Here is a 27,538-nt window from a genome sequence, read left to right on the forward strand (position 1 = left end):
TCAGAGCGAGTGTGGGGTTTCACACTGTGTTGGAGCTGTGGCAGCATCATACTGAGAGGGGTGGAATCATACTGTGTTGGGGCTATGGGGACATCATACTGAGTGGTAGGCATCAAACTGAGTGTATGGCATCATACTGTGTGAGGGGCTGTGTATATAGCATACTGTGCGTGGGGGGACTTTGGGGATATACTGTGTCTGGGGCACTTATGGGCATCATGCTGTGGGGGGTATTATACGGTTTTTAGGGTCACTGTGATGACATCATACTATGTTGGGGGCTGTGTGCGGTATGATACTGTGTTGAGTGTCAATGGGGGGACATCATACTATGTTGTGGGCACAATAACATGTATGGGGGCACTGTTGCATTATACTTTGCTGAAGGCACTGTGGGATCATCATACTGTGAATGTGGGGTAATTGTGGGGAAGAATTCACTATGGGAATATCATATTACGTGGAGGGAGGGACAGGTTTGGGGCACCATACTCTAAAAGAGCCGTAAAATATAAATTCTTCTGGGTGAGAACACTAAAGAGCTTCAGTATTGACACCTTATAACATATCTCTCTCCGTGTTTCTACAAGGTGGTAGGTATGACCCTGCCTTCTCCGCCAAATAGTTTTTTTTTTTGTGTGGGGAAGCTGGGGACTGAATAAGACCCCATGATTTGTTTGTACACCCCCGATGGAAAGTTGAGTAATAACACGGTGACTCTGTAGTTAGTGTTTGTAGCGGCAGCTCGGTCTGTTGATGTATAATGCCCCGAGTATGATCAAGAATACATGCTTCAAACTAACAATCCATGCTGATAGAGGAAAACGTGGACACAAGGGACTTCTGGATGAATAATGTAAAAGTCCTTGGTGACTACAAATTCAGATGTTCCTTGACAAAAAGAGGCAGAGTAATTACAGGGTTCTCTGGGTTTTCTGTTGAGCACAGATGACTCTTAACACGGCCGGTTGATCTTATTCAGCTTTTAATAAAAAAGAATTTGGGCAATCCGACATTAGCGGTTATGTCACATTTATTTTCCTATTTAAGCAAGCAGAGGTCTGGTGAGGAAGACGTCAATCATTATTAATGCCACATAAAGGGTTACTCAAAAAAATATAAAGTTCTCACCTATCTGACTTCCTGATTGCCGAGACCTTTCCCTTTCCTAAGAACTTTGCGTTAAAATGCTTTGTTGGAATTCTGTGTAGCCTCACATGTGAACCACTGCTACAGATTCATTGTGTAAGGGACAGGTGAAGATGGCCAAGTTCATCGCTTGTCTATCTCCATCAGTCCTATAGAATGAATGAAGTGGTGTGACGCAGACACTTCAGGACTCCATTCTTGGAATCGGAGGAGATTCCTGGACCCCAGTGGCCCACACTTTACGTGTATGTGAATTTAGGGAACAACACTTAAAGGTAGCCATTCTAACTGGCAAAACCCATCTATTTTAGCTCTGACTAATGTGTTTTCAACTCTTGATGATGACAGATGTTGGGGAACTTAAGATTGGACATGTCATATGGGCAGATCATGGGCTACCATAGGGCCCTTGGCAAGAATGGACGAATTCCTCCTTGGCAAATGGGTAGCAGCAGCCTGTGCAGGACTCTGGTCTCCAGTAGAACTGCATCATTTGTATAGCTGGAGTATGGAAATGGCCTAAGGGTCAATTTGGCAGAGAGTGAAACAAACTGTAGTGGGTTGAAAAAAAACAATGTAATGAAATACCCATCATCATCTGTGCTATGGGGCCACCACTGCTATTAGAAACTAACCAAAGGAAGTGTTGAACTGGAGTTACTTGGGCCCACCAAGATAAATTGCTCTGAGAGTTTAACCTACATTCAAACAGCAGATATACCTTGAGACAAATTTTGAAAGTTGTTGAAGGGTGTAGAGGGAATGATAAACTCGAACCATCATCTTTACTCATCTGTCCTGGCTCCAGTGCCAACCCTTGCTTCCTTCTCCTATAGCAGGTGCTAGTTTGCAACTGGTTACACTGGTAACCTAGCAAGCATGACTGATGCCAACACCCAAAGGCATTTTAAGGCCAGCTCAGTCAGTCATGAGTTGCCTGAGTATTCATGAAGTCTACCATGATACCACATGCATTTGCAGGAGACATCCTCATCTTCCACTATACTCTGATCCAGCCTGATAGCTAATTATCCTCCCTGCAACTCCTGCCTGCTTTCTAGCATCCAGCTACCACTTCCTAACTCAGTCCAGTGAATCCTGTTGTTGAAATCTCTGCTGAGTCAAGCCACAAGTTACTAACTCGTCTCTACTAAAAAGCTCTGCTTTGTCGAGCTACAAGTAACAAGATCATTTCTGCTTCCAAACATACCTGTTTAATTATGCAATGCCAGCGATGAACGAATTGATTTGCAGACTCCTAGTCAAGATGCCACAATAGTATTCTGTGTCCACAAGACTGGGGTCCTTAGAACCGCCTCCTACCTGCCAGTATTTCGGTGCCCTTTTTTGATTAGCTAGCCTGATGTGATGTAAAGTGTGCTTCACCCCTCAATAATGACATCATATTATGCCAGATAAACCAAAGAGAAGTCAGGGGTGCTGGTAAATGTGTGTGGGGGTTTGGAGGGCTTCCATCTGGTGGCCACTTACCAATACTAAGGCAACTAGAACAGGTTCCTGCAAATTTAATAGTTCATCTCTATTCGTTAATGCTTTCTTGATTCTATTGCACACTATAAGTCTGCTGCTCCTGTGGTTAACTGTTTCACTGCTGCAAGATACCTGATTGTATACATGTTTCTGCTAATCCTGTGGTTAACCGTATCCCTGCTTCAAAATACTCAATTCCATATACTTGTCTGTTTTTTCTGTATGTAAAGGCCCTCCAGATGCATCTCCTGCTTCAACCTTTGCTTGACAACCTGCTGTTCTGCAAACCCTTGATGATCCGTGTGTCATCCTGCAAGTTCAGCTCCGTTGTATCATCACCTCAGGTCCGTGCTGCTCAGCCTACCATAACCTATGACTCAGAGAATCTACTTTACCAGGTGAGTCCCTAACGCTCTAACAATAACATGATACTGCACACGCCTCAGTATAGAAAGCATTAGCAGTTTTACAGTCAGAGAGTTTTGATAAACCTGCCTCACTATATGATGAATTAGCAGTCTTAGCTTGTGTATGCAGTCAAGTGCCATCTCGCTATATCAGCTCTGTAAAACGTAGAAGAAGAATTAAATCACCAATTCTCTAATTAGCTAATCACACACTATTCCCATAATAGAGTTATAATTGTTCATTATGTCACCGGTAGATGGAGTGTCTTACCTATTGCCGCATAATTCCTTTAAATATGATCATGCTGTCATCGGCAGGCATTCGCAGAAACGAAACTGATGGAAAAATGTATGTTTTGCGTTCATCGGTAGATAATGGGTAGTTATCTCGTATGTTTTCCTGTTTTATTATTATGGGATGGCGTAATCTTGTAAAAACCTAAAGGAAAGGAATGATCCGGTCCGTATAGCTAGCGAATGACAAATGATATCCTGTTGAACTGATTACAACACAGATGTGACCATTTTGTCCTACTACTTATAATTAAGGATGTGCATCACCGAAAAGCGGGTCTTTAAATTTGATTGTTTTATCTGGACCAGTCTCCTCAACAATAAAGTTACTACACAGTGTCCTTCTGCTCAGACCCCAGCGATCAACTGAGGGATTACGGCAACAATTGTCGAGCTTCTCTGCAGCACCCCAGGAGGGCAAATGAAGAATTACATGCTGGGTCCTCCAGCTGAACTTAAAATAATACAGATGTTACCATTCTTTATTTGTATTTATTTTTTCAGAACTTATAAATGAGACGTGAATTCCCCAAAAACCTAAAAAAATACACACTTAAATTTGCCTTATTATTCCAGTTGTTAGAATTAAATTTGACTACTTCTGTCTGTTTTTAAGAATTCCAAGTGATGGCTAAACTGGCCAAATACAGGTCATATACAGTAAAAAAAAAGTCCTGTATGGCCAAGTTCTCTAATCATAGTGCCATTAAAGGGTTTACCTACACTGGACGGCTTTTTTCTTTTAAGAAGGGACATAAACTGCTCACAAGTGGTCCAACTAATTAGCTATAATCTGCGAGAAAGAAAGAGATCAGCACCAAGCGTTCAATTTCCCTGCAGTGCCTCCAGAGGTGGACTGAAGAATTACATTTTGATAAATGGGATGTTAGTGTAAGAGATCCTCCAACCATAGAGAAGTTCTTTATGGTCACTTTTTGGTCCAGCTAATATATCACATGACCCACTTTATATTCCAATTTCTTCATAGGGCAGTGGAAAATGATTTTTCTAAATCAGACATTCCCTATAAAGATGTATAACAATGACCATAATGATAGTCTGTCATCACCCATTAATGCATGCAACAATGCGATCCAAATACAAGCTTATCTGTTTCTCACAAAGCTGGGTGATAACCATAATGACAGCTCTCACAGGAGTCGCCCCGAATGGAGGGTCATTCTAGCCATGTAGATGGGGGACGACCCATAAAGAATGGTAATGACAGCTATAATGGAAGTAAAAAAAACTTTACAAAGAAGTGCAAAAATGTTGAAGAATTTTACTGACATTTTTTTTAAGTGTGAAGTGCATATTAATTATGGGATGATAAGAAAACGCAACGACCCATGAAGAGTTACCAAATCATTTTCCTTGGCTTGTTCTTCTGGTGTGCAACACGTGAGTGATACAAACCGATCGCCAAATTCCACTCATCTGTCAATGCTGTGGATGATGTCTGAAGAGACTGGAATTGGCTGCCTAGGATCAACTTCCCATCAATCTTACTCACATAGGGTATAGTGAAGGAGACTAAAAGAGGCGCGATGGAGGGGAGCCGTGCCGCTCCTAACCAGGTGATGAAGCAAATGTAAAAGCTTCACTCTATCTATATCACAACCCTGAATGAAAGATATGTCATTTTTTAACATTTCCCTGGTACTTGGTATGCACTTGGCGTCTTATTGCTCCTACTTCATAGAAGAGGTCATTCCTCGGGCTTTAGCAAAAGCTTCCGAGATGCCCGTCTGCTCGTTTCCCCATATTGCTTCGATAATTCCACTTGTTCAGGCTTGATTTTTAACAAACTGGAAATTTTGCTGTCTGGTGATTGAACATATATTTTTCCTATTTGGAAGAGATTTGAGGATCGGGAGATATTCATGTTGTTTTCATCCTTGAAAAAACAAGGTTATTCCTTGGCAGGAGACCAACGATTTACTATAGATATAGGTTCTGGTTTGCCGGGTTGACAGTTGTTAAATAGGCATTGGTTTTTTTTGGTGTCCTTTATAAGCCCTTTCCTCCTTAAGATACAGACACAACCATCGGAAACTTGGCATTGACCCATATAAGAGTAGATTTATGAAGAGTGACATAATAATGTTCCTTGCCTTCTAAGCCATCACTAAGCGGACCGTAGGATGGACATCAAAGCCAACACTCTTAGAATAGTCATCTAAAGGTCTTAGGATCTGCATAAAGACACTTGAAGATGACTATGAGATTGGCCCACCATCACATTTTCTCAAAACTCACATATTGGTGATACGAGTCTGATCACTAGAGGTCTGACAGCTGGGACCCCTTCAGAGCCAGAGAATGAAGCACTGATGGTCCCCATAGTCATAGTCTAATCATTGTTCATGGGACTAAACAAGATGTGATGGTGTTCAGGCATGACCAGTGCTCCATTTCAACGAGGGAATCATGTGTCCCATTCTCCTGACTCTTGTCACATCTTGTGGTGGTCCAACCTCTTTAAGCTGCTGAGGTCATCATCACTATGACCCTATGACTTGGCCGCCAATGCAAATTTTACAAATGGTGTAAATCAGATATCTCCAACATTTGGATTTCCAATTGCTGGAAAGTTACCACTGGCTTCAAGATAAATATGCAGCACTTTGTATCAGAACTTTATATCAGAATCTTACAGTTACTCCATAAAATGAAAAGACCTATGAAGAACATCAAGGTTAATTGACTTCTACATGGCCACTAATAGGGTCACACATGGTTGAAATGAAACCCAAGGCTCTTAGAACCTAAGGACCATGAATCTTACACATAGACATATGGAGATTATGAGTATAGTAAGAAAGTGGATGTCACCACTTTCTTTGTCTACATAACGGAGCTGAGCATGCAAACATGCATTCTATACTATAGTCTAAATAATGGGTCTCCAACCCTTGGCTCTCCAACTGTTGGGAAACTACAACTTCAAGTATGTCCAGGCAACTTGAGACATTCTGAAAGTTTTAGTTTCCAAACTGTTAAAAAAATATATTGTAGACCACTAATAGACAATTAAGAGCGAATTTTGGTGGACTTCATAGATAGGTCCTCACAGCATCCACAGTGGTAGGTACATAACTAGATCTATGGACGAAGGTGTCCAACAGGAGTTTATTTATAGGAGATTGAGGAGTTATCGAGCACCATGAAGCTGGATAATGTTATAGCTTGTAACTAATTGATGCTAACAATGGTTTCTGGTGGGTAGTAAGACACCGGAGTAATTCACGCCCAAATGATGAGAACATACAAAAGCCATAATTGAAATGACTCTCTGTCTTAAGTGGCTTAGGTGGACCTTTCCTTGTAGGACATGGTGGTAAGTATTTACGAAACGGATGGCGGAGGACAGAAAGAAGGTTCATGGGGATGTCTTCCTGTTAATGAGAACATTCACATACTTCATCAGATATATCAAGACAGTTTTCATTACGTTGTACAGGATCAAAATTCCGACACCTCCGCATCATCGTTCTTATGCCAACTCCTCCTCCTATCATATCATACCAGATAGATTAGAAGCCACGCTCTACATTGTAAAAGACACCATAATACATACTGGAATGTTCAGGATATCAAAACTCACCATCTGCACCAAGATTTTAGTAATTGTTCACGGTCCACCGTCACAAACTCAAGCAATGCGAGACAGAAGGCAAACCTTAAAGGAAAGTCCCGGTCAAGCAAAATCCCTATTGGATCACATGAGACGTTGTCATTTGGCACGACACCATGATGAGTTATATAAACCGTACGCTGGCAGCTCTGATACATCAGCATCTTAAGTGCGGGGAAACTTTGTTTTTTTCTCCAACATGGCACCCAATCCTATATGGCAACTTTTACATAACAAAGCGCCACAGTGGCTTCCTCTGACCATTGGATTATTCAGTAAGGCATCGTTTACCACTTGGCCATCTGGAAACTCATGCAAGAACTGACCTCATAGTTCACTTTGGGATCATTCACATTTATCCAGAGCAACAGTTGTTGTACTGCACCCTTCAAAGATCGGAAAAAGTTGCATATTGCTTTTTTTTTTTTTATCCAACTCACCAGTTTTGCAGTGGAAACTGGTGAAAAAGGTCAGAAGACAACCGATGCCACTTGGACATGACTGATCGACGGATCCTGATGCCACCGATAAATGGAAACAACCCAACCAAAATAAATCCCGGCAAGGAAGAAAATGACAAATACAACGCATATATAAAAAAGAATTTCTCAACATGTTTACGTCTGGCAGTCAAACATATATGTAGGATTCATTGATTGGAACGATACCTTGCAAAAAAAAAGCCACATTAACCCCTGGCACAACGCGACCAACCCACCCATAGTTAATTCATGAAACTTAACCAGAAACATTCAAAGGATGCAAAAAAAAAAAACAACCCACAACTATAATAATAATCTAATTTAATCTAATCTAATATATATAGAAATATATAGTGTAATTTTTATTCATTTATATATTTTTTTAATATATGTAAATATATATAAATAAAAATGACACATAAATACATGTATATAAATGGTGTTATAAATTATATATATATATATATACAGGTATATATATATATATATATATATATATATATATATATATATATATATATATATATATATAAAATTATACCATATGTGTATATTTATATGTATATATATATATATAATTTATTATTTATAAGAAATAAAATTAAACTTTTCTTTAAAATTAAATGTAAACTAATAATAATAATAATAATAATAATAATAATTATTATTATTATTATTATTATTATATTATATTACGATATAAATCGCACATCCGAATGGTCTTAAACTGGAGAAACGTGACACACAGTATAACCAGGGATGGATCCAGGCTTCCGGACAGGCATCCTATTAAATAATACGACAGTCAAAGTGAAAATGACTGATAACAGAGAGTAATAACTTGCATGGGCAAACTTCACCAGTCAATGGGAACATCACTAAGTGAAGATGCAGTGATTGGATATGACAAGACGTGAAGGCTCCTTACCTGGCCGGTGAAGATGATGTTGTTGAAAGCTCTGCTGATGGAGAGACCCCTGACAGAGTAACAGCACACAGGCACTTATCCACAAATAGACGAGCCAAGACATTGCACAGACCGTCGCCATTCTCTAGATGAAACATGGACATGATGAGTAATTATATTCCTGACCCTTCACTTCAGGGAGGATCCACATAGTAAAAATCAGAATATATTGATTGACCCCTCGCTCGGCTCTGCTACACCACACATAATAATACCAGAGAGGTTAAGAGCATGAAGACAGTCCAGGAAAGAGAGTGCAGCCGGCAGGGGCAGATGAAGCTCTTACAAGTACAAATGGCTCTCTAATAAACTAACTGTCTGCAGTTCTGTGTCAGAACAAATTTACAACCTCCTAATAAATAAATAATAATAATTATAATGGCAGAATATGAAAGCAGAGATGAATTTGTCAATTAACTCTGCGAGGCTGGAATATGGAGAGATTGAAATTTTACTGTGAACTCAAAGATGGGTATTGTGATATAATGGAGACATTACATACTCGGCTCTGCTACATCTGAGAAGCCAAGCTCTGCATCACCCGCTAATGAAAGACGCTTTAGAGTATGTTCACACAGGGAAGACTTGTGGCACAATGTTTGCCTTCTTGTTGTAGAGACAAGATTGTATAGATTTTTTGCAAGTTTCATTCATATGTGCGACTGTCGGAGCAATTTCTGCATCAAATCTGGTGAAAGTAAAGTGATCAATATGTGGCGATAGATAGATAGATAGATAACGGATAGATAGATAGATAGATAGATAGATAGATAGATAATGGATGGATTGATAGATAGATAGATAGATAGATACATAGATAGATAGATAGGTAGATAGATAGATAGATAGATAGATAGATAGATAGATAGATAATATGTAGATAGATAATAGATAGACAGATAGATAATAGATATATAATAGATAGATAGATAGATAGATAGATAATAGATAGATAGATAGAAGGATAGATAGATAGATAGATAATAGATAGATAGATAATAGATAGATAGATAGATAGATAGATAATAGATAGATAGATAATAGATAGATAGATAGATGATAGATAGATAGTAGATAGATAGATAGATAGATAGATAGATAGATAGATAGATAGATAGATAGATAGATAATAGATAGATAATAGATAGATAGATAGATAATAGATAGATGATAGATAGATAGATAGATAGATAGATAATAGATAGATAATAGATAGATAGATAGATAGATAGATAGATAGATAGATAGATAGATGATAGATAGATAGATATTTTCATTATTGGATGTAAAGGGATGATGTATAATTAATGACCCTTTATTCTCCTATGACCCGGGCAGGACGGGTTCAGTTAATTGTAATTCTTATAAACCCTGGTTATACAGCAGTGATGTGTGGTGTGATGGGCGCTGGCTACTGACTGTCTCTGTACATCGTGTGCTGTGATAATATTTTATATCAGCCAATTAATCATGGCTCGGGCGCTCTCCATATTCAGCCAATCACACTGTTATGGCCCCTTATTTAACAGTGCAGTAATCTGACTGAGGGATATGACACTCCAGTCCAATGGGGACGTGTCCTCACACTAAAAGGCTTAGTCACTTGTAAGTAATGGGAAAACCTTTCCCTGGTCCTAGAGGAATTGGCCAGATAGTTACTGTGTGACCCACAGGATGCGGGAAGATATTATGTGGCACAAGGCAAAGTATTTTATATGGAAATTATGGGATTATGCAACTACACAGACTCACTAATGCCAGTGTGTGTGTATGTATGTGCATGTGGTGTGTGTATATGTACGTGTGTGTAAGTGTATGTGTATAGTGTGTATGTATGTGTGTGTGTATAGTGTGTATGTATGTGTGTGTGTATGTATGTGCATGTGGTGTGTGTATATGTACGTGTGTGTGTATGTATAATATGTGAAAGAATGTCCAATCATTAGCAGTAAAGTCTACATCCTATCCCACCCTAACAATATAGTAAATGTGGGTATTTCTGTGTGTGGACGTGTGATTGTACAAATGTTTATAGCATAGGGAGGGACCTACATACATATTCACTTCTGTTTACAAACATCGCATATATAAATGTAAATAGAATGAGATACATAGATTCAGACTTTATCAATAGATCTACTAGTTGTCTTTCTATCTAGCAATCGTTTACTAATATTTATTTATCTATGTATCATTTTTTCATTATTCTTTCTGTCTAGCAATCCTTTTTCTAAAATCTATTTAATCTTTATATTAGCCAACTATATATTTTTTTCCATTTTTCTTTCCATCTGGAAATCATTTTTCTAATTTCTCTCTTTATCAGTTTCCTAATATCTATCTATCTATCATCTATCTATCTCTCTATCTATCTCTCTATCTATCTCTCTATACTCCCTGACCTGCCTTTAGAGATCACACATTGCCAGCATTGCTGGCTGCTGTCTCTGCACAGGACACATGGGCACCAGGCAGATGAAGTTGGTCAATCACATAGAACTTATCAAGAATTCACTTTCCCCATAAATTATAAGATCCCAGCAGAGCTGAATGTGTCCGGTGTAAGAAGACCTTGGCATACGATACAAGACATGGTGCCATGCCACAAATCCAGCTCTGCTACATGTATCCATACAGTATAATCCAGCTCTGCTACATGTATCCATACAGTATAATCCAGCTCTGCTACATATATCCATACAGTATAATCCAGCTCTGCTACATGTATCCATACAGTATAATCCAGCTCTGCTACATGTATCCATACAGTATAATCCAGCTCTGCTACATGTATCCATACAGTATAATCCAGCTCTGCTACATGTATCCATACAGTATAATCCAGCTCTGCTACATGTATCCATACAGTATCCCCACACATTGAATAACATTATTGCCATGGGTTTCTTCCTGTCCATCATCCTGTCCCAGATCAGCTGCCCCCCATTACCCAGTAAGTACCCTCCTGCAGCCTGACCCAGACCCCTTATCATCTCTGATCAATAACTCCTTGCATGGCAGCTCCTCTCTCCTTCCCTCCATGCTAGATCCCATCCCTTGACTTTTAGCATCTGCATTGTGTCGGCTCCTTACCTGTATAATCCAGCCAGAGGCAGGGAGTTCCAGGGACATTCATTGGAATGATCTAACACTTTATAAAATCCATTTGCACCAAAATAAGCCTCATTGAAGGAAGCTTTTTTCCCAAATAATCTTCTTGCTGGGGATTAGTACGAGGTGCTGTGTGCTCTGCTGCTCACTCCTACAGGATTTGCACGAGAGGAAAGAGACATCACAGCTCTGACTGTGCTGTCAGGAAAAGTGGCCAAGATTTGGAGGGTGGTATCTTGCTCATTTTCCTCCCTTTAAATCCCTTTCCAGCATCACCTGGTTGTGCACAAAGCCCTAGTTGTACAGGACAGATCCTTCCCTTGCAGCGGATGAGCTGGGAGTAGAGGAGGCTGCAGCTCTGCGCGCCGCCCGTGTTCAGCCCGTGGTGTGAGCTCTGCCTGTGACTACTCAGTGCATGCCTCCTCTAGCTCTTAAAGGGGAACCACGCGATTTCTCCTGCTAACTGCCCAGCCTTATGTGATTGCCCACCAAACTTCCAGTGTCAGCTGGAGTGTCTCATTACCCAAATCGATTTCTTTTTCAGAGTCACACAAATTCATTTGAAATATGTGCCCTATTACCAATGATGTGCCAAAATGGCAGAGAAAGCTAATTGTGCATGCTAGGGCTACCAGGATATACATGGATGCTCCTGAGTGTAGGGGACAGATGTCACTGACTTAAGGTACCGTTACACTAAATGATTTACCAACGATCACGACCAGCGATACGACCTGGCCGTGATCGTTGGTAAGTCGTTGTGTGGTCGCTGGAGAACTGTCACACAGACAGCTCTCTAGCGACCAATGATGCCGAAGTCCCCGGGTAACCAGGGTAAACATTGGGTTACTAAGCGCTGGGCCGCACTTAGTAACCCGATGTTTACCCTGGTTACCATAGTAAATGTAAAAAAAAAAAAAAAACACTACATACTTACATTCCAGTGTCTGTCGCGTCCCCCGGTGTCAGCTTCCCTGCACTGTGTAAACGCCGGCCGTAAAGCAGAGCGGTGACGTCATCGCTGTGCACTGCTTTACGGCCGGCGCTGACACAGTGCAGGGAAGCTGACGCCGGGGGACGCGACAGACACCAGAATGTAAGTATGTAGTGTTTTTTTTTTTACATTTACAATGGTAACCAGGGTAAACATCAGGTTACTAAGTGTGGCCCTGCGCTTAGTAACCCGATATTTACCCTGGTTACCAGTGAACACATCGCTGGATCGGTGTCACACACGCCGATTCAGCGATGACAGCGGGTGATCAGCGACCAAATAAAGGTCCTGATCATTCGCAGCGACCAATGATCACCCAGCAGGGGCCTGAACGTTGGTCGCTGTCACGCATAACGATTTAGTTAACGATATCGTTGCTACGTCACAAAAAGCAACGATATCGTTAACGAAATCGTTATGTGTGAAGGTACCTTTAGTATAGACAGCTATTGTATAGATACTGTACATAGACATGGCACAGGTGTGATATTGTCACATTCAGAAGCTTCTGTGGGCTCCTTCTATGAGCTTTAGTTCCTTCCATACAGGTCAGGTGATCGGCTCGGCCATGCTAACAGCTTTAGTCTCTTTCTCTGAAACCATTTGAGAGTTTCCTCAGCTTTGTGTTTGGAATCATTGTCTTGCTGAAATGTTCACCCTTGTTTCATCTTTATCCTGGTAGAGTTTTTATCAAGAATGTACTTTCACCCTTCCTTCAATTATATGAAGTTTGCCAGTGCCGTATGCTGAAAAGCAGCCCTACACCAAGATGTTCCCACTAGAGTTGAGCGACCTTGACCTTTTTAGAGTCGAGCCGGGTTTCGCGAAACCCGACTATCTCAAAAGTCGGGTCGAGTGAAATCGGCCGATTATGACGTAAAGTCGGGATCGACCGAAACACGAAACCCAATGCAAGTCAATGGGGCAGCATAGTCGGCAGTGAGTGGGGGCCAGGAAAACACCTAGAGTGCCCATTTTAATGTCAAAACCATCCATTCTTCTTAATGAAGCTTGTCAAGCGTAATTTACCTTATAATAATTGGAAGGCATTTGAAATTGGGGGTCATTTGGCTAAAGTTGTGGTGGGTAGGGCTGGTTCAAGTAATTAGTGGGCCCAGGAAATCTGGACCACGTCACGGCAGTGGAGCAGGGAGAGGTAAGTATTTCAACTTTGCAAGTGCTGTGAACCTGAGCAAGCAGGGGGGGCCCACTCGTTGGCATTGGCACTGGCACAGGGCCCCTCAAAGTACAGCGGTGTGTTTGCACGGCGGGGGCGCCTCCCACCGACAGCAACACTTTTGCGTACCATGAGAGGCCCTGTGCCAGTGACGTCGCCAACTAGTATTCCTCCCCCCACCTGATGAAGGAACCTGCACTTTCATCTGCACCTTCCTGTTTGTCCCCGTGTAAGGTGGTATGGTATGCGGGAAGGGGGACCTGACTTTCAGCAGGGTCACAATCTTGCAGTGTAGCGTGCACGGGAAATGTTGCGTTATGGGTCAATGTACCAGCAGACTCATCTATCACTGGCTGGGCAATGGGCAGGATGAGGAGGAAACACAGATATAGGCCCAAAGAATAAAGTGGGCTAAATGCAGTTCAAAATTGGTAACACAGGACTAATCAGGGGGCATTGCAGTGGAGGACAACTGGAATGAGAGGCTGACACAGAGAGTAGGCCCAAATCAGTAAGTAGTCGAAATGCAGTTCAAAATTGGCAACAGTAGTAAACAGGCGGCACAGCTTTGTTCAGTGGAGGAGAACAGCAAGAAGTGGCAGACACCGATAGTAGGCCCCAACCCAACTAGTAGGCCAAATGCAGTCTAACATTAACAACTACTTAACGAGCGCCTGAAAACGGAATTTCAGGACAGGAAACCAGGAGAACAGCAAGGAGCGGCAGACACCGATAGTAGGCCCCAAACCAACTAGTACGCCAAATGCAGTTGTTCCGTTTAACCACAATTTAATGAGAGCCTGAAGATAGAAGTTCAGGAAAGGCAACCTGGAGAACACCTTGGAGTGGAACACACCATCTCTCTACACCCCATACCCAATTTGTAGGCCTAATGCAGCGTAGTTTCCAACAACTACTAAACGAGAGCATGATGATCGAAGCATTGGCGAGGAAACCTGGGGAACACCTTGGAGTGGAACACACCATCTCTCTACAGTGGAACACACCATCTCTCTACACCCCATACCCAATTTGTAGGCCTAATGCAGCGTAGTTTCCAACAACTACTAAACGAGAGCCGGAAGATCGAAGCAATGGAGAGGAAACCTGGGGAACACCTTGGAGTGTAACACACCATCTCTCTACACCCCATACCCAATTTGTAGGCCTAATGCAGCGTAGTTTCCAACAACTACTAAACGAGAGCCGGAAGATCGAAGCTCAGGAAAGGCAACCTGGAGAACACCTTGGAGTGGAACACACCATCTCTCTACACCCCATACCCAATTTGTAGGCCCAATGCAGCGTAGTTTCCAACAACTACTAAACGAGAGCCGGAAGATCGAAGCAATGGAGAGGAAACCTGGGGAACACCTTGGAGTGTAACACACCATCTCTCTACACCCCATACCCAATTTGTAGGCCTAATGCAGCGTAGTTTCCAACAACTACTAAACGAGAGCCGGAAGATCGAAGCAATGGAGAGGAAACCTGGAGAACACCTTGGAGTGTAACACACCATCTCTCTACACCCCATACCCAATTTGTAGGCCTAATGCAGTGTAGTTTCCAACAACTACTAAACGAGAGCCGGAAGATCGAAGCTCAGGAAAGGCAACCTGGGGAACACCTTGGAGTGGAACACACCATCTCTCTACACCCCATACCCAATTTGTAGGCCTAATGCAGCGTAGTTTCCAACAACTACTAAACGAGAGCCGGAAGATCGAAGCTCAGGAAAGGCAACCTGGGGAACACCTTGGAGTGGAACACACCATCTCTCTACACCCCATACCCAATTTGTAGGCCCAATGCAGCGTAGTTTCCAACAACTACTAAACGAGAGCCGGAAGATCGAAGCTCAGGAAAGGCAACCTGGGGAACACCTTGGAGTGTAACAAACCCTCTCTCTACACCACGGAAGGGCTGATTCTTAGGAAGGAAGGCTGTCGGAAAGAAGCAAGGCGCGTCCGAGGGTGATTATATTCTTATTAGGTATATACTCACCCTCGGACGCGCCCTGCTTCTTTATTTGTAATGAATGTTTATTTGCAATGTGGTTTTGACTTACTCTATTTTTTTGGTAAATAATGATTTTATTATTTTCATTGTTTTGCATCTTCTTGGCAATAATATAAAGAAGACGCGACAGGACAACACTCGGTGGATGCCATATCTGTGTTTAAAATTGAAAAAACCTTTCAGTTAACTACTTGCAGGAGAAAGTTATTGTAGCTGGTGGCCATTTTTAGTACTGTACCAGATTTTTGTTGTATGTGTTTGTTTTTAATGTTAAAATGTCTGCATTTGATATCTCTCCAGTATTTTCTTTTTTTATAAGCAAAATACTTATTTTTATATTTTCTGATGTTGGTTCCAGGGGTACACGGGCAGCAGTGGTGTGGTCAGTGGAGGCCTAGTGGAAGGAGTGACCGCAGACAGGCATCAAAGGCCTAAAATAATAACACATGGCTGTAGGCAATTTTAAATTGGTTCCAGGGGTACACGGGCAGCAGTGGTGTGGTCAGTGGAGGCCTAGTGGAAGGAGTGACCGCAGACAGGCATCGAAGGCCTAAAATAATAACACATGGCTGTAGGCAATTTTAAATTGGTTACAGGGGTACACGGGCAGCAGTGGTGTGGTCAGTGGAGGCCTAGTGGAAGGAGTGACCGCAGACAGGCATCGAAGGCCTAAAATAATAACACATGGCTGTAGGCAATTTTAAATTGGTTCCAGGGGTACACGGGCAGCAGTGGTGTGGTCAGTGGAGGCCTAGTGGAAGGAGTGACCGCAGACAGGCATCGAAGGCCTAAAATAATAACACATGGCTGTAGGCAATTTTAAATTGGTTACAGGGGTACACTGGCAGCAGTGGTGTGGTCAGTGGAGGCCTAGTGGAAGGAGTGACCGCAGACAGGCATCGAAGGCCTAAAATAATAACACATGGCTGTAGGCAATTTCAAATTGGTTCCAGGGGTACACGGGCAGCAGTGGTGTGGTCAGTGGAGGCCTAGTGGAAGGAGTGACCACAGACAGGCATCGAAGGCCTAAAATAATAACACATGGCTGTAGGCAATTTTAAATTGGTTCCAGGGGTACACGGGCAGCAGTGGTGTGGTCAGTGGAGGCCTAGTGGAAGGAGTGACCGCAGACAGGCATCGAAGGCCTAAAATAATAACACATGGCTGTAGGCAATTTTAAATTGGTTCCAGGGGTACACGGGCAGCAGTGGTGTGGTCAGTGGAGGCCTAGTGGAAGGAGTCACCGCAGACAGGCATCGAAGGCCTAAAATAATAACACATGGCTGTAGACAATTTTAAATTGGTTCCAGGGGTACACGGGCAGCAGTGGTGTGGTCAGTGGAGGCCTAGTGGAAGGAGTCACCGCAGACAGGCATCGAAGGCCTAAAATAATAACACATGGCTGTAGGCAATTTTAAATTGGTTCCAGGGGTACACGGGCAGCAGTGGTGTGGTCAGTGGAGGCCTAGTGGAAGGAGTGACCGCAGACAGGCATCGAAGGCCTAACATAACAAAAATGTCAATACAATGGTATTGTCAGTGGCAGGCATTGAAGGATGTCAGCGCATAGACTAAACATTGGTGGAGCTGTGAGATAATTTTGCAAGTGGTAGAGCACTGTTTGAGCTGGGGTGGGGGGAAACTGTCTTGTGGCCGGCGGTACAGGCCCAGGGCCCCTCATATTACAACGGTGTGTCTGACGTTGGGTGCGCACCACCACCGCCAGAGACACTTTATTGTACTAGGAGGGACCCAGTGGCAGTACCGTCAACCAAAAGCGGGCTCACCCACCTCTTCAGACAAACTGCACTCTCACGGGTGCTGTCGCCAAGTGTCGATACCACGGCCCCGTGTGGGGAGTTTGGCCATTTAGTGAGGTGTAAACATGTCGTATGCTGGACAATCAGGTGCAGAAAATTACGAGATTGGAAAAGGCATTCAGAATAGTCCACAGGCAAGACCTTTTCATAGCAAAGCTAGGTGTCAGCCGGGCAAGGTGGGGCAAAAGATTTCAAAATCCAGTTGTGGTTCATTTTAATGAAGGTTAGATCATCTACATTTTGGGTAGCCAGACGAGTCCTTTTTTCTGTTAGTATTGAACCTGCAGCACTGAATACTCTTTCTGATAGGACACTAGCTGCCGGGCAAGCAAGCTCCTGCAATGCATATTCTGCCAATTCTGGCCAGGTGTCTAATTTTGATGCCCAGTAATCAAATGGGAATGACAGTTGAGGGAGAACATCGATAAGGGATGAAAAATAGTTTGTAACCATACTGGACAAATGTTGTCTCCTGTCACTTTGAATTGATGCTGCAGTACCTGTCCTGTCTGCGGTCATAGCAAAATCACTCCACAACCTGGTCAGAAAACCCCTCTGGCCAACGCCACTTCTGATTTCTGCCCCTCTAACTCCTCTGGTCTGCTGGCCCCTGCAGCTCGTGTGAGAACGATCACGGGCGCTGTGTGCAGGGAATGCCAGAAGCAAACGGTCAACAAGAGTTGATTGTTTGGTTGCTAATATTAGTTCCAAGTTCTCATGTGGCATTATATTTTGCAATTTGCCTTTATAGCGAGGATCAAGGAGGCAGGCCAACCAGTAATCGTCATCATTCATCATTTTAGTTATGCGTGTGTCCCTTTTGAGGATACATAAGGCATAATCCGCCATGTGGGCCAAAGTTCCAGTTCTCAAATCTGCGGTTGTGCTTGGTTGAGGGGCAGTTTCAGGCAAATCCACGTCACTTGTGTCCCTCAAAAAACCAGAACCCGGCCTTGCCGCGCCACCAATTTCCAGTGGCCCCGGAAAAGCTTCCTCATTAAAAATATAATCATCCCCATCATCCTCTTCGTCCTCCTCCTCCTCTTCGCCCGCTACCTCGTCCTGTACACTGCCCTGGCCAGACAATGGCTGACTGTCATCAAGGCTTTCCTCTTCCTCAGCTGCAGACGCCTGATCCTTTATGTGCGTCAAACTTTGCATCAGCAGACGCATTAGGGGGATGCTCATGCTTATTATGGCGTTGTCTGCACTAACCAGCCGTGTGCATTCCTCAAAACACTGAAGGACTTGACACATGTCTTGAATCTTCGACCACTGCACACCTGACAACTCCATGTCTGCCATCCTACTGCCTGCCCGTGTATGTGTATCCTCCCACAAAAACATAACAGCCCGCCTCTGTTCACACAGTCTCTGAAGCATGTGCAGTGTTGAGTTCCACCTTGTTGCAACGTCTATGATTAGGCGATGCTGGGGAAGGTTCAAAGAACGCTGATAGGTCTGCATACGGCTGGAGTGTACGGGCGAACGGCGGATATGTGAGCAAAGTCCACGCACTTTGAGGAGCAGGTCGGATAACCCCGGATAACTTTTCAGGAAGCACTGCACCACCAGGTTTAAGGTGTGAGCCAGGCAAGGAATGTGTTTCAGTTGGGAAAGGGAGATGGCAGCCATGAAATTCCTTCCGTTATCACTCACTACCTTGCCTGCCTCAAGATCTACAGTGCCCAGCCACGACTGCGTTTCTTTCTGCAAGAACTCGGACAGAACTTCCGCGGTGTGTCTGTTGTCGCCCAAACACTTCATAGCCAATACAGCCTGCCGACGTTTGCCAGTAGCTGCCCCATAATGGGAGACCTGGTGTGCAACAGTGGCAGCTGCGGATGGAGTGGTTGTGCGACTGCGGTCTGTGGACGAGCTCTTGCTTCTGCAGGAGGACGAAGAGGAGGAGGAGGGGGTGCGAACGGCTACAGCCAATTGTTTCCTAGACCGTGGGCTAGGCAGAACTGTCCCAAACTTGCTGTCCCCTGTGGACCCTGCATCCACCACATTTACCCAGTGTGCCGTGATGGACACGTAACGTCCCTGGCCATGCCTACTGGTCCATGCATCTGTTGTCAGGTGCACCTTTGTGCTCACAGATTGCCTGAGTGCATGGACGATGCGCTCTTTAACATGCTGGTGGAGGGCTGGGATGGCTTTTCTGGAAAAAAAGTGTCGACTGGGTAGCTCGTAGCGTGGTACAGCGTAGTCCATCAGGGCTTTGAAAGCTTCGCTTTCAACTAACCGGTAGGGCATCATCTCTAACGAGATTAGTCTAGCTATGTGTGCGTTCAAACCCTGTGTACGCGGATGCGAGGCTAAGTACTTCCTTTTTCTAACCATAGTCTCATGTAGGGTGAGCTGGACTGGAGAGCTGGAGATCGTGGAACTAGCGGGGGTGCCGGTGGACATGGCAGACTGAGAGACGGTGGGAGATGGTATTGTTGCCACCGGTGCCCTAGATGCAGTGTTTCCTACTACGAAACTGGTGATTCCCTGACCCTGACGGCTTTGGCCTGGCAAAGAAACCTGCACAGATACTGCAGGTGGTGCGGAAAATGGTGGCCCTACACTGCCGGAAGGGATGTTGCGTTGCTGACTAGCTTCATTGGCCGAGGGTGCTACAACCTTAAGGGACGTTTGGTAGTTAGTCCAGGCTTGCAAATGCATGGTGGTTAAATGTCTATGCATGCAACTTGTATTGAGACTTTTCAGATTCTGTCCTCTGCTTAAGGTAGTTGAACATTTTTGACAGATGACTTTGCGCTGATCAATTGGATGTTGTTTAAAAAAATGCCAGACTGCACTCTTTCTAGCATCTGATACCTTTTCAGGCATTGCAGACTGAGCTTTAACCGGATGGCCACGCTGTCCTCCAACAGGTTTTAGCTTTGCCACACGTTTTGGGCAAGATACGGGCCCGGCAGATGGAACCTGTTGCGATGTTGATGCCTGCTGCGGCCCCTCCTCCTCCGCTTCAGAACTGCTGCCGCCTGCACCCTGTTCCCCCAATGGCTGCCAATCGGGGTCAAGAACTGGGTCATCTATTACCTCTTCTTGTAGCTCGTGTGCAACTTCGTCTGTGTCACCGTGTCGGTCGGTGGTATAGCGCTCGTGATGGGGCAACATAGTCTCATCAGGGTCTGATTCTTGATCAGCACCCTGCGAGGGCAATGTTGTGGTCTGAGTCAAAGGACCAGCATAGTAGTCTGGCTGTGGCTGTGCATCAGTGCACTCCATGTCAGATTCAACTTGTAATGGGCATGGACTGTTAACTGCTTCACTTTCTAAGCCAGGGACGGTATGTGTAAAGAGCTCCATGGAGTAACCCGTTGTGTCGCCTGCTGCATTCTTCTCTGTTGTTGTTTTTGCTGAAGAGGACAAGGAAGCGACTTGTCCCTGACCGTGAACATCCACTAACGACGCGCTGCTTTGACATTTACCAGTTTCACGAGAGGAGGCAAAAGAGCTAGAGGCTGAGTCAGCAAGATAAGCCAAAACTTGCTCTTGCTGCTCCGGCTTTAAAAGCGGTTTTCCTACTCCCAGAAAAGGGAGCGTTCGAGGCCTTGTGTAGCCAGACGACGAACCTGGCTCCACAGCTCCAGACTTAGGTGCAATATTTTTTTTCCCACGACCAGCTGATGCTCCACCACTACCACTACCCTCATTACCAGCTGACAATGAACGCCCCCGGCCACGACCTCTTCCACCATACTTCCTCATTGTTTTAAAAACGTAAACAAACTAACGGTATTTGTTGTTGTCACACAAATTACACGGTGAGCTATAACTTCAGTATGATTTAGCTACCCCTTTACAGGTGAGTGAGACCACAACGAAAATCAGGCACAATGTTACACACTCTGTTGTTGGTGGCAACAAATGAGAGAGATGCCACACACGCAGGACTGTCACTGAAGCACAAATGTAAATATTAATCTCCCACTGATTTGATTTATTTATTTTTTTTCAGGGAGACTTTAGGAAAAAAAAAAAATAGAATAAAATGATTTTTTCAGGAAGAATTTAGAAACCAAAGAAAATAAAATGATTTTTTCAGGGAGAATTTAGAAAACAAATAAAACAAAAAAAGGCTTTCTATGGCCCACTGAGTGAGAGATGACGCACACAGGAGTCAGGAGTGGCACACAAGCCCAGAGGCCAATATTTATCTCCCACTGATTGATGTAGTGATTTTTTCAGGTAGATTTTGGAATCCAAATCAAGCTAAAAAAAATAATAGGCTTTCTATGGCCCACAATTGGAGAGAGAGAGAGATGGCACACCCAGGAGTCAAGACTGGCACACAAGCAGAAAGGGCAATATTAATCTCCCACTGATTTGTTTTTTGTTTTGTTTTTTTCAGGGAGACTTTAGGAAAAAAAAATAGAATAAAATGATTTTTTCAGGAAGAATTTAGAAACCAAATAAAATAAAATGATTTTTTCAGGGAGAATTTAGAAAACAAATAAAACAAAAAAAGGCTTTCTATGGCCCACTGAGTGAGAGATGACGCACACAGGAGTCAGGAGTGGCACACAAGCCCAGAGGCCAATATTTATCTCCCACTGATTGATGTAGTGATTTTTTCAGGTAGATTTTGGAACCCAAATCAAGCTAAAAAAATAATAGGCTTTCTATGGCCCACAATTGGAGAGAGAGAGAGAGATGGCACACCCAGGAGTCAAGACTGGCACACAAGCAGAAAGGGCAATATTAATCTCTCACTGATTTGTTTTTTTTTTTTTTTTTTCAGGGAGACTTTAGGAAAAAAAAAATAGAATAAAATGATTTTTTCAGGAAGAATTTAGAAACCAAATAAAATAAAATGATTTTTTCAGGGAGAATTTAGAAAACAAATAAAACAAAAAAAGGCTTTCTATGGCCCACTGAGTGAGAGATGACGCACACAGGAGTCAGGAGTGGCACACAAGCCCAGAGGCCAATATTTATCTCCCACTGATTGATGTAGTGATTTTTTCAGGTAGATTTTGGAACCCAAATCAAGCTAAAAAAATAATAGGCTTTCTATGGCCCACAATTGGAGAGAGAGAGAGAGATGGCACACCCAGGAGTCAAGACTGGCACACAAGCAGAAAGGGCAATATTAATCTCCCACTGATTTGTTTTTTTTTGTTTTTTTTCAGGGAGACTTTAGGAAAAAAAAAATAGAATAAAATGATTTTTTCAGGAAGAATTTAGAAACCAAATAAAATAAAATGATTTTTTCAGGGAGAATTTAGAAAACAAATAAAACAAAAAAAGGCTTTCTATGGCCCACTGAGTGAGAGATGACGCACACAGGAGTCAGGAGTGGCACACAAGCCCAGAGGCCAATATTTATCTCCCACTTTTTTTTTTTTGTTCCAGGGAAAATTTATAAACCCAATAAAAAAAATAATAAATAGGCTTTCTATGGCCCACTATCTGAGAGACAGAGAGAGATGGCACGCTTAGGACTGGCACACAAGCCCAAAGGCCAATATTAATCTCCCTTTTTTTTTTAAGGGAGAATTTATAAAACCAAAAAAAAATAAATAAATAGGCTTTCTATGGCCCACTATTTGTGAGAGAGATGGCACGCTCAGGACTGGCACACAAGCCCAGAGGCCAATATTAATCTCCCACTTTTTTTTTTTTTCCAGGGAAAATTTATAAACCCAATAAAAAAAAATAAAAATAAATAGGCTTTCTATGGCCCACTATCTGAGAGAGAGAGATGGCACGCTTAGGACTGGCACACAAGCCCAAAGGCCAATATTAATCTCCCACTGATTGATTTATTGATTTTTTCAGGTAGAATTTAGAACCCAAATAAAGCAAAAAAAAAAAAAATGGCCTTTCTATGGCCCACTGAGTGAGTGATGATGCACACAGGAGTCAGGAGTGGCACACAAGCCCTGAGGCCAATATTTTTCTCCCACTAATTGATGTAGTGATTTTTTCAGGTAGATTTTAGAACCAAAATCAAGCAAAAAAATAAATAGGCTTTCTATGGCCCACTGAGTGAGTGATGATGCACACAGGAGTCAGGAGTGGCACACAAGCCCTGAGGCCAATATTTTTCTCCCACTGATTGATGTAGTGATTTTTTCAGGTAGATTTTAGAACCCAAATCAAGCAAAAAAATAAATAGGCTTTCTATGGCCCACTGAGTGAGAGATGACACAGACAGGGATGGCACTCTAGCAGAAATGTCAATCTTAATCTCCCACAAAAAAAAAAAAAAAACAGGGAGTGTCCTTCAATTACTATCTCCCTGCAGTAATCTCAGCCAGGTATGGCAGGCAGCAATAAGGAGTGGACTGATGCACAAATTAAATAAAAAGTGTGTACAAACCAAAAAGATAGCTGTGCAGAAAGGAAGGAACAAGAGGATTTGTGCTTTGAAAAAAGCAGTTGGTTTGCACAGCGGCGTACACACAGCAATGCAGCTATCAGGGAGCCTTCTAGGGCAGCCCAATGAGCTATAGCGCTGAGGGGGAAAAAAAAAAAAAATGTAGCTTCCACTGTCCCTGCACACCGAAGGTGGTGTTGGGCAGTGGAAATCGCTACAGCACAAGCGGTTTGGTGGTTAATGGACCCTGCCTAACGCTATCCCTGCTTCTGACGAAGCGGCAGCAACCTCTCCCTAAGCTCAGATCAGCAGCAGTAACATGGCGGTCGGCGGGAACGCCCCTTTATAGCCCCTGTGACGCCGCAGACAGCAAGCCAATCACTGCAATGCCCTTCTCTAAGATGGTGGGGACCAGGACCTATGTCATCACGCTGCCCACACTCTGCGTTTACCTTCATTGGCTGAGAAATGGCGCTTTTCGCGTCATTGAAACGCGACTTTGGCGCGAAAGTCGCGTACCGCATGGCCGACCCCGCACAGGGGTCGGATCGGGTTTCATGAAACCCGACTTTGCCAAAAGTCGGCGACTTTTGAAAATGAACGACCCGTTTCGCTCAACCCTAGTTCCCACCTCCGAACATCACTGTTGGAATGGTGTTTTGGGGTTGATATGCAGTGCCTTTTGGCCTCCAAATATGGTGTGTATTATGGCATCCAATGAGTTCAATTTTGGTCTCATCTAACCAGACAATATTCTCACAGTATTTCACAGTCTTGTCTAAATGTTGCTGAGAAAACTGTAAACGTGTATGAACATGCTTTTTGTTCAGCAATGGAGTCTTGCGTGGTGAGTGTACATACAGACCATGGAGGATAAGTGTATTACTTATAGTTTTCTTTGAAAATTGTAACTGCTGATTCCATGGTGGCTTTGCGAATTGGCTTCCAGGCAAGGGGTTTCCTGCGACTCCCGATCTCGCCATGGCTTGAGCAAGTTCACATGGTAAATTTGGTGCGTCTACCTACGGGCCTGGTTGGTGTACTTTGTAATTCACCTCTCTCAGATTTTCCACCACCTCATATGGCCACTTGACTAAGAACTTGCTCAGTCCCCGGGCTGGAACTGCCTCACTCTTGCTGAACGGTTATACACCCTTGCCTGTGCCTCCTGTGGCTGGAGAAGATGCTCCTTCACAATGGGCATCACTTTCGCCATCCTCTCCTTTAACTGGACGACATGCTCTATGACAATCCGGTGTGGCGTGACCTCGGCTTTCCAGGTTTCCTTTGTGATATCCAGGAGACCTCGCGGATGTCGTCCATAGAGAGAATCAATCAGCGAGAAGCCAGTAGAGGCTTCAGGAACTTCTCTGATTGAGAAGAGTAGAAACAGAAGCAGATAGTCCCAGTCTTGATCGTCCTTCTCAATGACCTTCTTGAGCATCACTTTCAAGGTCTTATTGAAGTGCTCTACTAGGACGTCTGTCAGCGGATGATAGACTGAGGTTCGCAGCTGGGCAATCTGAAGGACATTACACAACTCCCTCATTACTTTGGTCATGAAAGGGGTTCCCTGGTCTGTCAAACTCTCCTTCAGCAGACCCATCCATGCAAACATATGAACAAGTTCCCTGGCGATACTTTTGACCAAGGAGTTTTTTAGTGGTACTGCTTCAGGGTACCAGGTTGCATAGTCCATGACCACTAAGACGTATTGGTGCCTCGTGCAGATTTAACTAGAGAACACACTAGATCCATGGCAATCCTCTCAAATGGGACCTCTATCACAGGTAAGGGAACTAGGGGACTTCGGAAGTGAGTAGAGGGAGCTGTTATTTGGCAGATGGGGCAGGACCTACAATAATTAAAGTTCTCACAGTAACACCCCGGCCAATAGAATATCTGCATTATTCTCTCCTGCATTTTCTCTACCCCCAGATGTCCCCCCAAAACATATAAATAGGCCATGTCTAAAACCTTCTGCCAGTAGGGACCTGGAACCAACAGAAGCTCCACTATCTCTCCTCCCCTCAGTGTGGTGACCCGATACAGTAACTCGCCACTAATTGCAAAGTGTAGGAACCTGGTGTCAGCCCCAGCTCTTGAGTAATCCCCGTCAATCACAGGCACATTTTCGAATACCCCTTTTAGGGTAAGATCCCGCATTTGAGCAGAGTCAAAATTTTCTCCAGAACCTCCTAGATCAGGGACCTCAGCCTCACTGACCTCTGCCTTGTCCTCGTCACCCACCAGGACACACAAGGGGAACTCCTCCACCTCCCACTGTGACGGAGATTGATCAGGGTTGAGTTTGCTTCGGTCTGAGTTACTTAGCAACCCCGCCTTTTCCCCACAAGTCTCAAAACAGGCTGAAGTCCCGCCCAATTATCATGGGGTGTAGTAAGTTTCTCACAACCCCGTCCTCATGGAACTCAGTGCCACAGTTTGTTTCTATATACACTCCGGCAACGGGGTAGTCCTTGGCATCGCCGTAGATACAGTAGATGCCCACGTGTTTCCCTGGGATCAACTGGTGGGGGAGTGTGGCCCTTATCAGAGTCACCAAACTCCCCAAGTCCAATAGTCCTGACACCAGCAGCCCATTTATGGACACGGGACATGACTGTGGCCCATCTCCGGGATGATGGCCCACACTGCAAGTGGGATAAGGATAAAAGGAGCAGCGCCTGCCTAGGCTGCCATCCATCTGCTCGGAAGATAAAGGACCATGGGCTGCTATGTGTCCAGGACTGTGACACCGCCAGCAGATCAGGTCTTTACCAGCAGTCTTTTTCAACCCATCAATGGCTCCTTGGGATCTCGGACTTCCCCCAGTGGTGGCTCTGCTACTCCTCTTTTGGGACTCGGGCTCCCAATGGGTACCCTAGTATGGAGATGCACCACCTCCCTGACTTCCTTAGGGACCTCTTGATCACCTGGTACCTTTCTACTAGGATGACCAGGTCATCTGCATTCCGAGGATCACCCTGGGCAACCCATGTCTGTACCGGCCTTAGAAGGGAGTGGATAAATCTGTCCATTACAACCCGCTCCACAATCAAGGCTGGGGTGGAAGACTCCAGCTGCAACGATTTCTGCACCAGATGCAGCAAGTTGAACACTTGGGAGCAAGGAGGTTTATCACCGCAATACGCCCAGTGATGAACCCTTTTGCGCTCTGACAGACATATTCACCCCTGAGCATGCCAGTACCTCAGTTTTTAGTTTGGCATATTCCTGGGCATCTCGTAAGGCCACGACATAATAAGCCTTCTGGGGCTCGCCAGTTAGATAGGGGGCCAGCATCTCCATCCATTAGTGAGGTGGCAGTCACTCTCGCTCTGCTACCTGCTCAAAAACAGTCAGAAATGCCTCTACATCATCACCCGGGGTCATTTTTTGCATCGCTCGTCTTACCACCTTCCAGACCTACGTGTCATCACCTGCACCTGGACTTGTGAACTTGTGAAGTGGGCTTCCAGTCTCCCACAAACCGCCTCAGCAAGCAACTCGATCTGCTCCTGCTGTTGTAGAAACTGGTACTGTTGGTGTTTCTGCTGCTGTAGGAGCTGCTGCTGTTGCATTTGCTGGATAAGCAAATTACTCGTCTCACTTTGTGCCAGCTGTTGCTGTTGCTGCGGTTTTAC

At 44.0% G+C, this 27,538-nt stretch overlaps 1 protein-coding gene across 3 annotated transcripts in view; it reads right to left on the reverse strand.

Annotated features, from left to right (window-relative positions):
- Window positions 1-11,944, reverse strand: part of TAFA1 (TAFA chemokine like family member 1) — a 396,893-nt gene extending 384,949 nt beyond the window's left edge. For all 3 annotated transcript variants that reach the window (XM_069736533.1, XM_069736534.1, XM_069736535.1), the window contains exons 1-2: window positions 11,521-11,944; window positions 8,389-8,512 (exon numbers count right to left, since the gene is read on the reverse strand). In XM_069736533.1, coding sequence (XP_069592634.1) covers window positions 8,389-8,512; window positions 11,521-11,559 — 163 coding nt within the window. In that variant the 5' untranslated portion in view covers window positions 11,560-11,944. The remainder of the gene's footprint in view (window positions 1-8,388; window positions 8,513-11,520) is intronic.
- Between the last annotated feature and the right edge of the window lie 15,594 nt (window positions 11,945-27,538).

This window comes from Ranitomeya imitator, chromosome 8, assembly GCF_032444005.1.
Source record: "Ranitomeya imitator isolate aRanImi1 chromosome 8, aRanImi1.pri, whole genome shotgun sequence".
Taxonomy (NCBI): domain Eukaryota; kingdom Metazoa; phylum Chordata; class Amphibia; order Anura; family Dendrobatidae; genus Ranitomeya; species Ranitomeya imitator.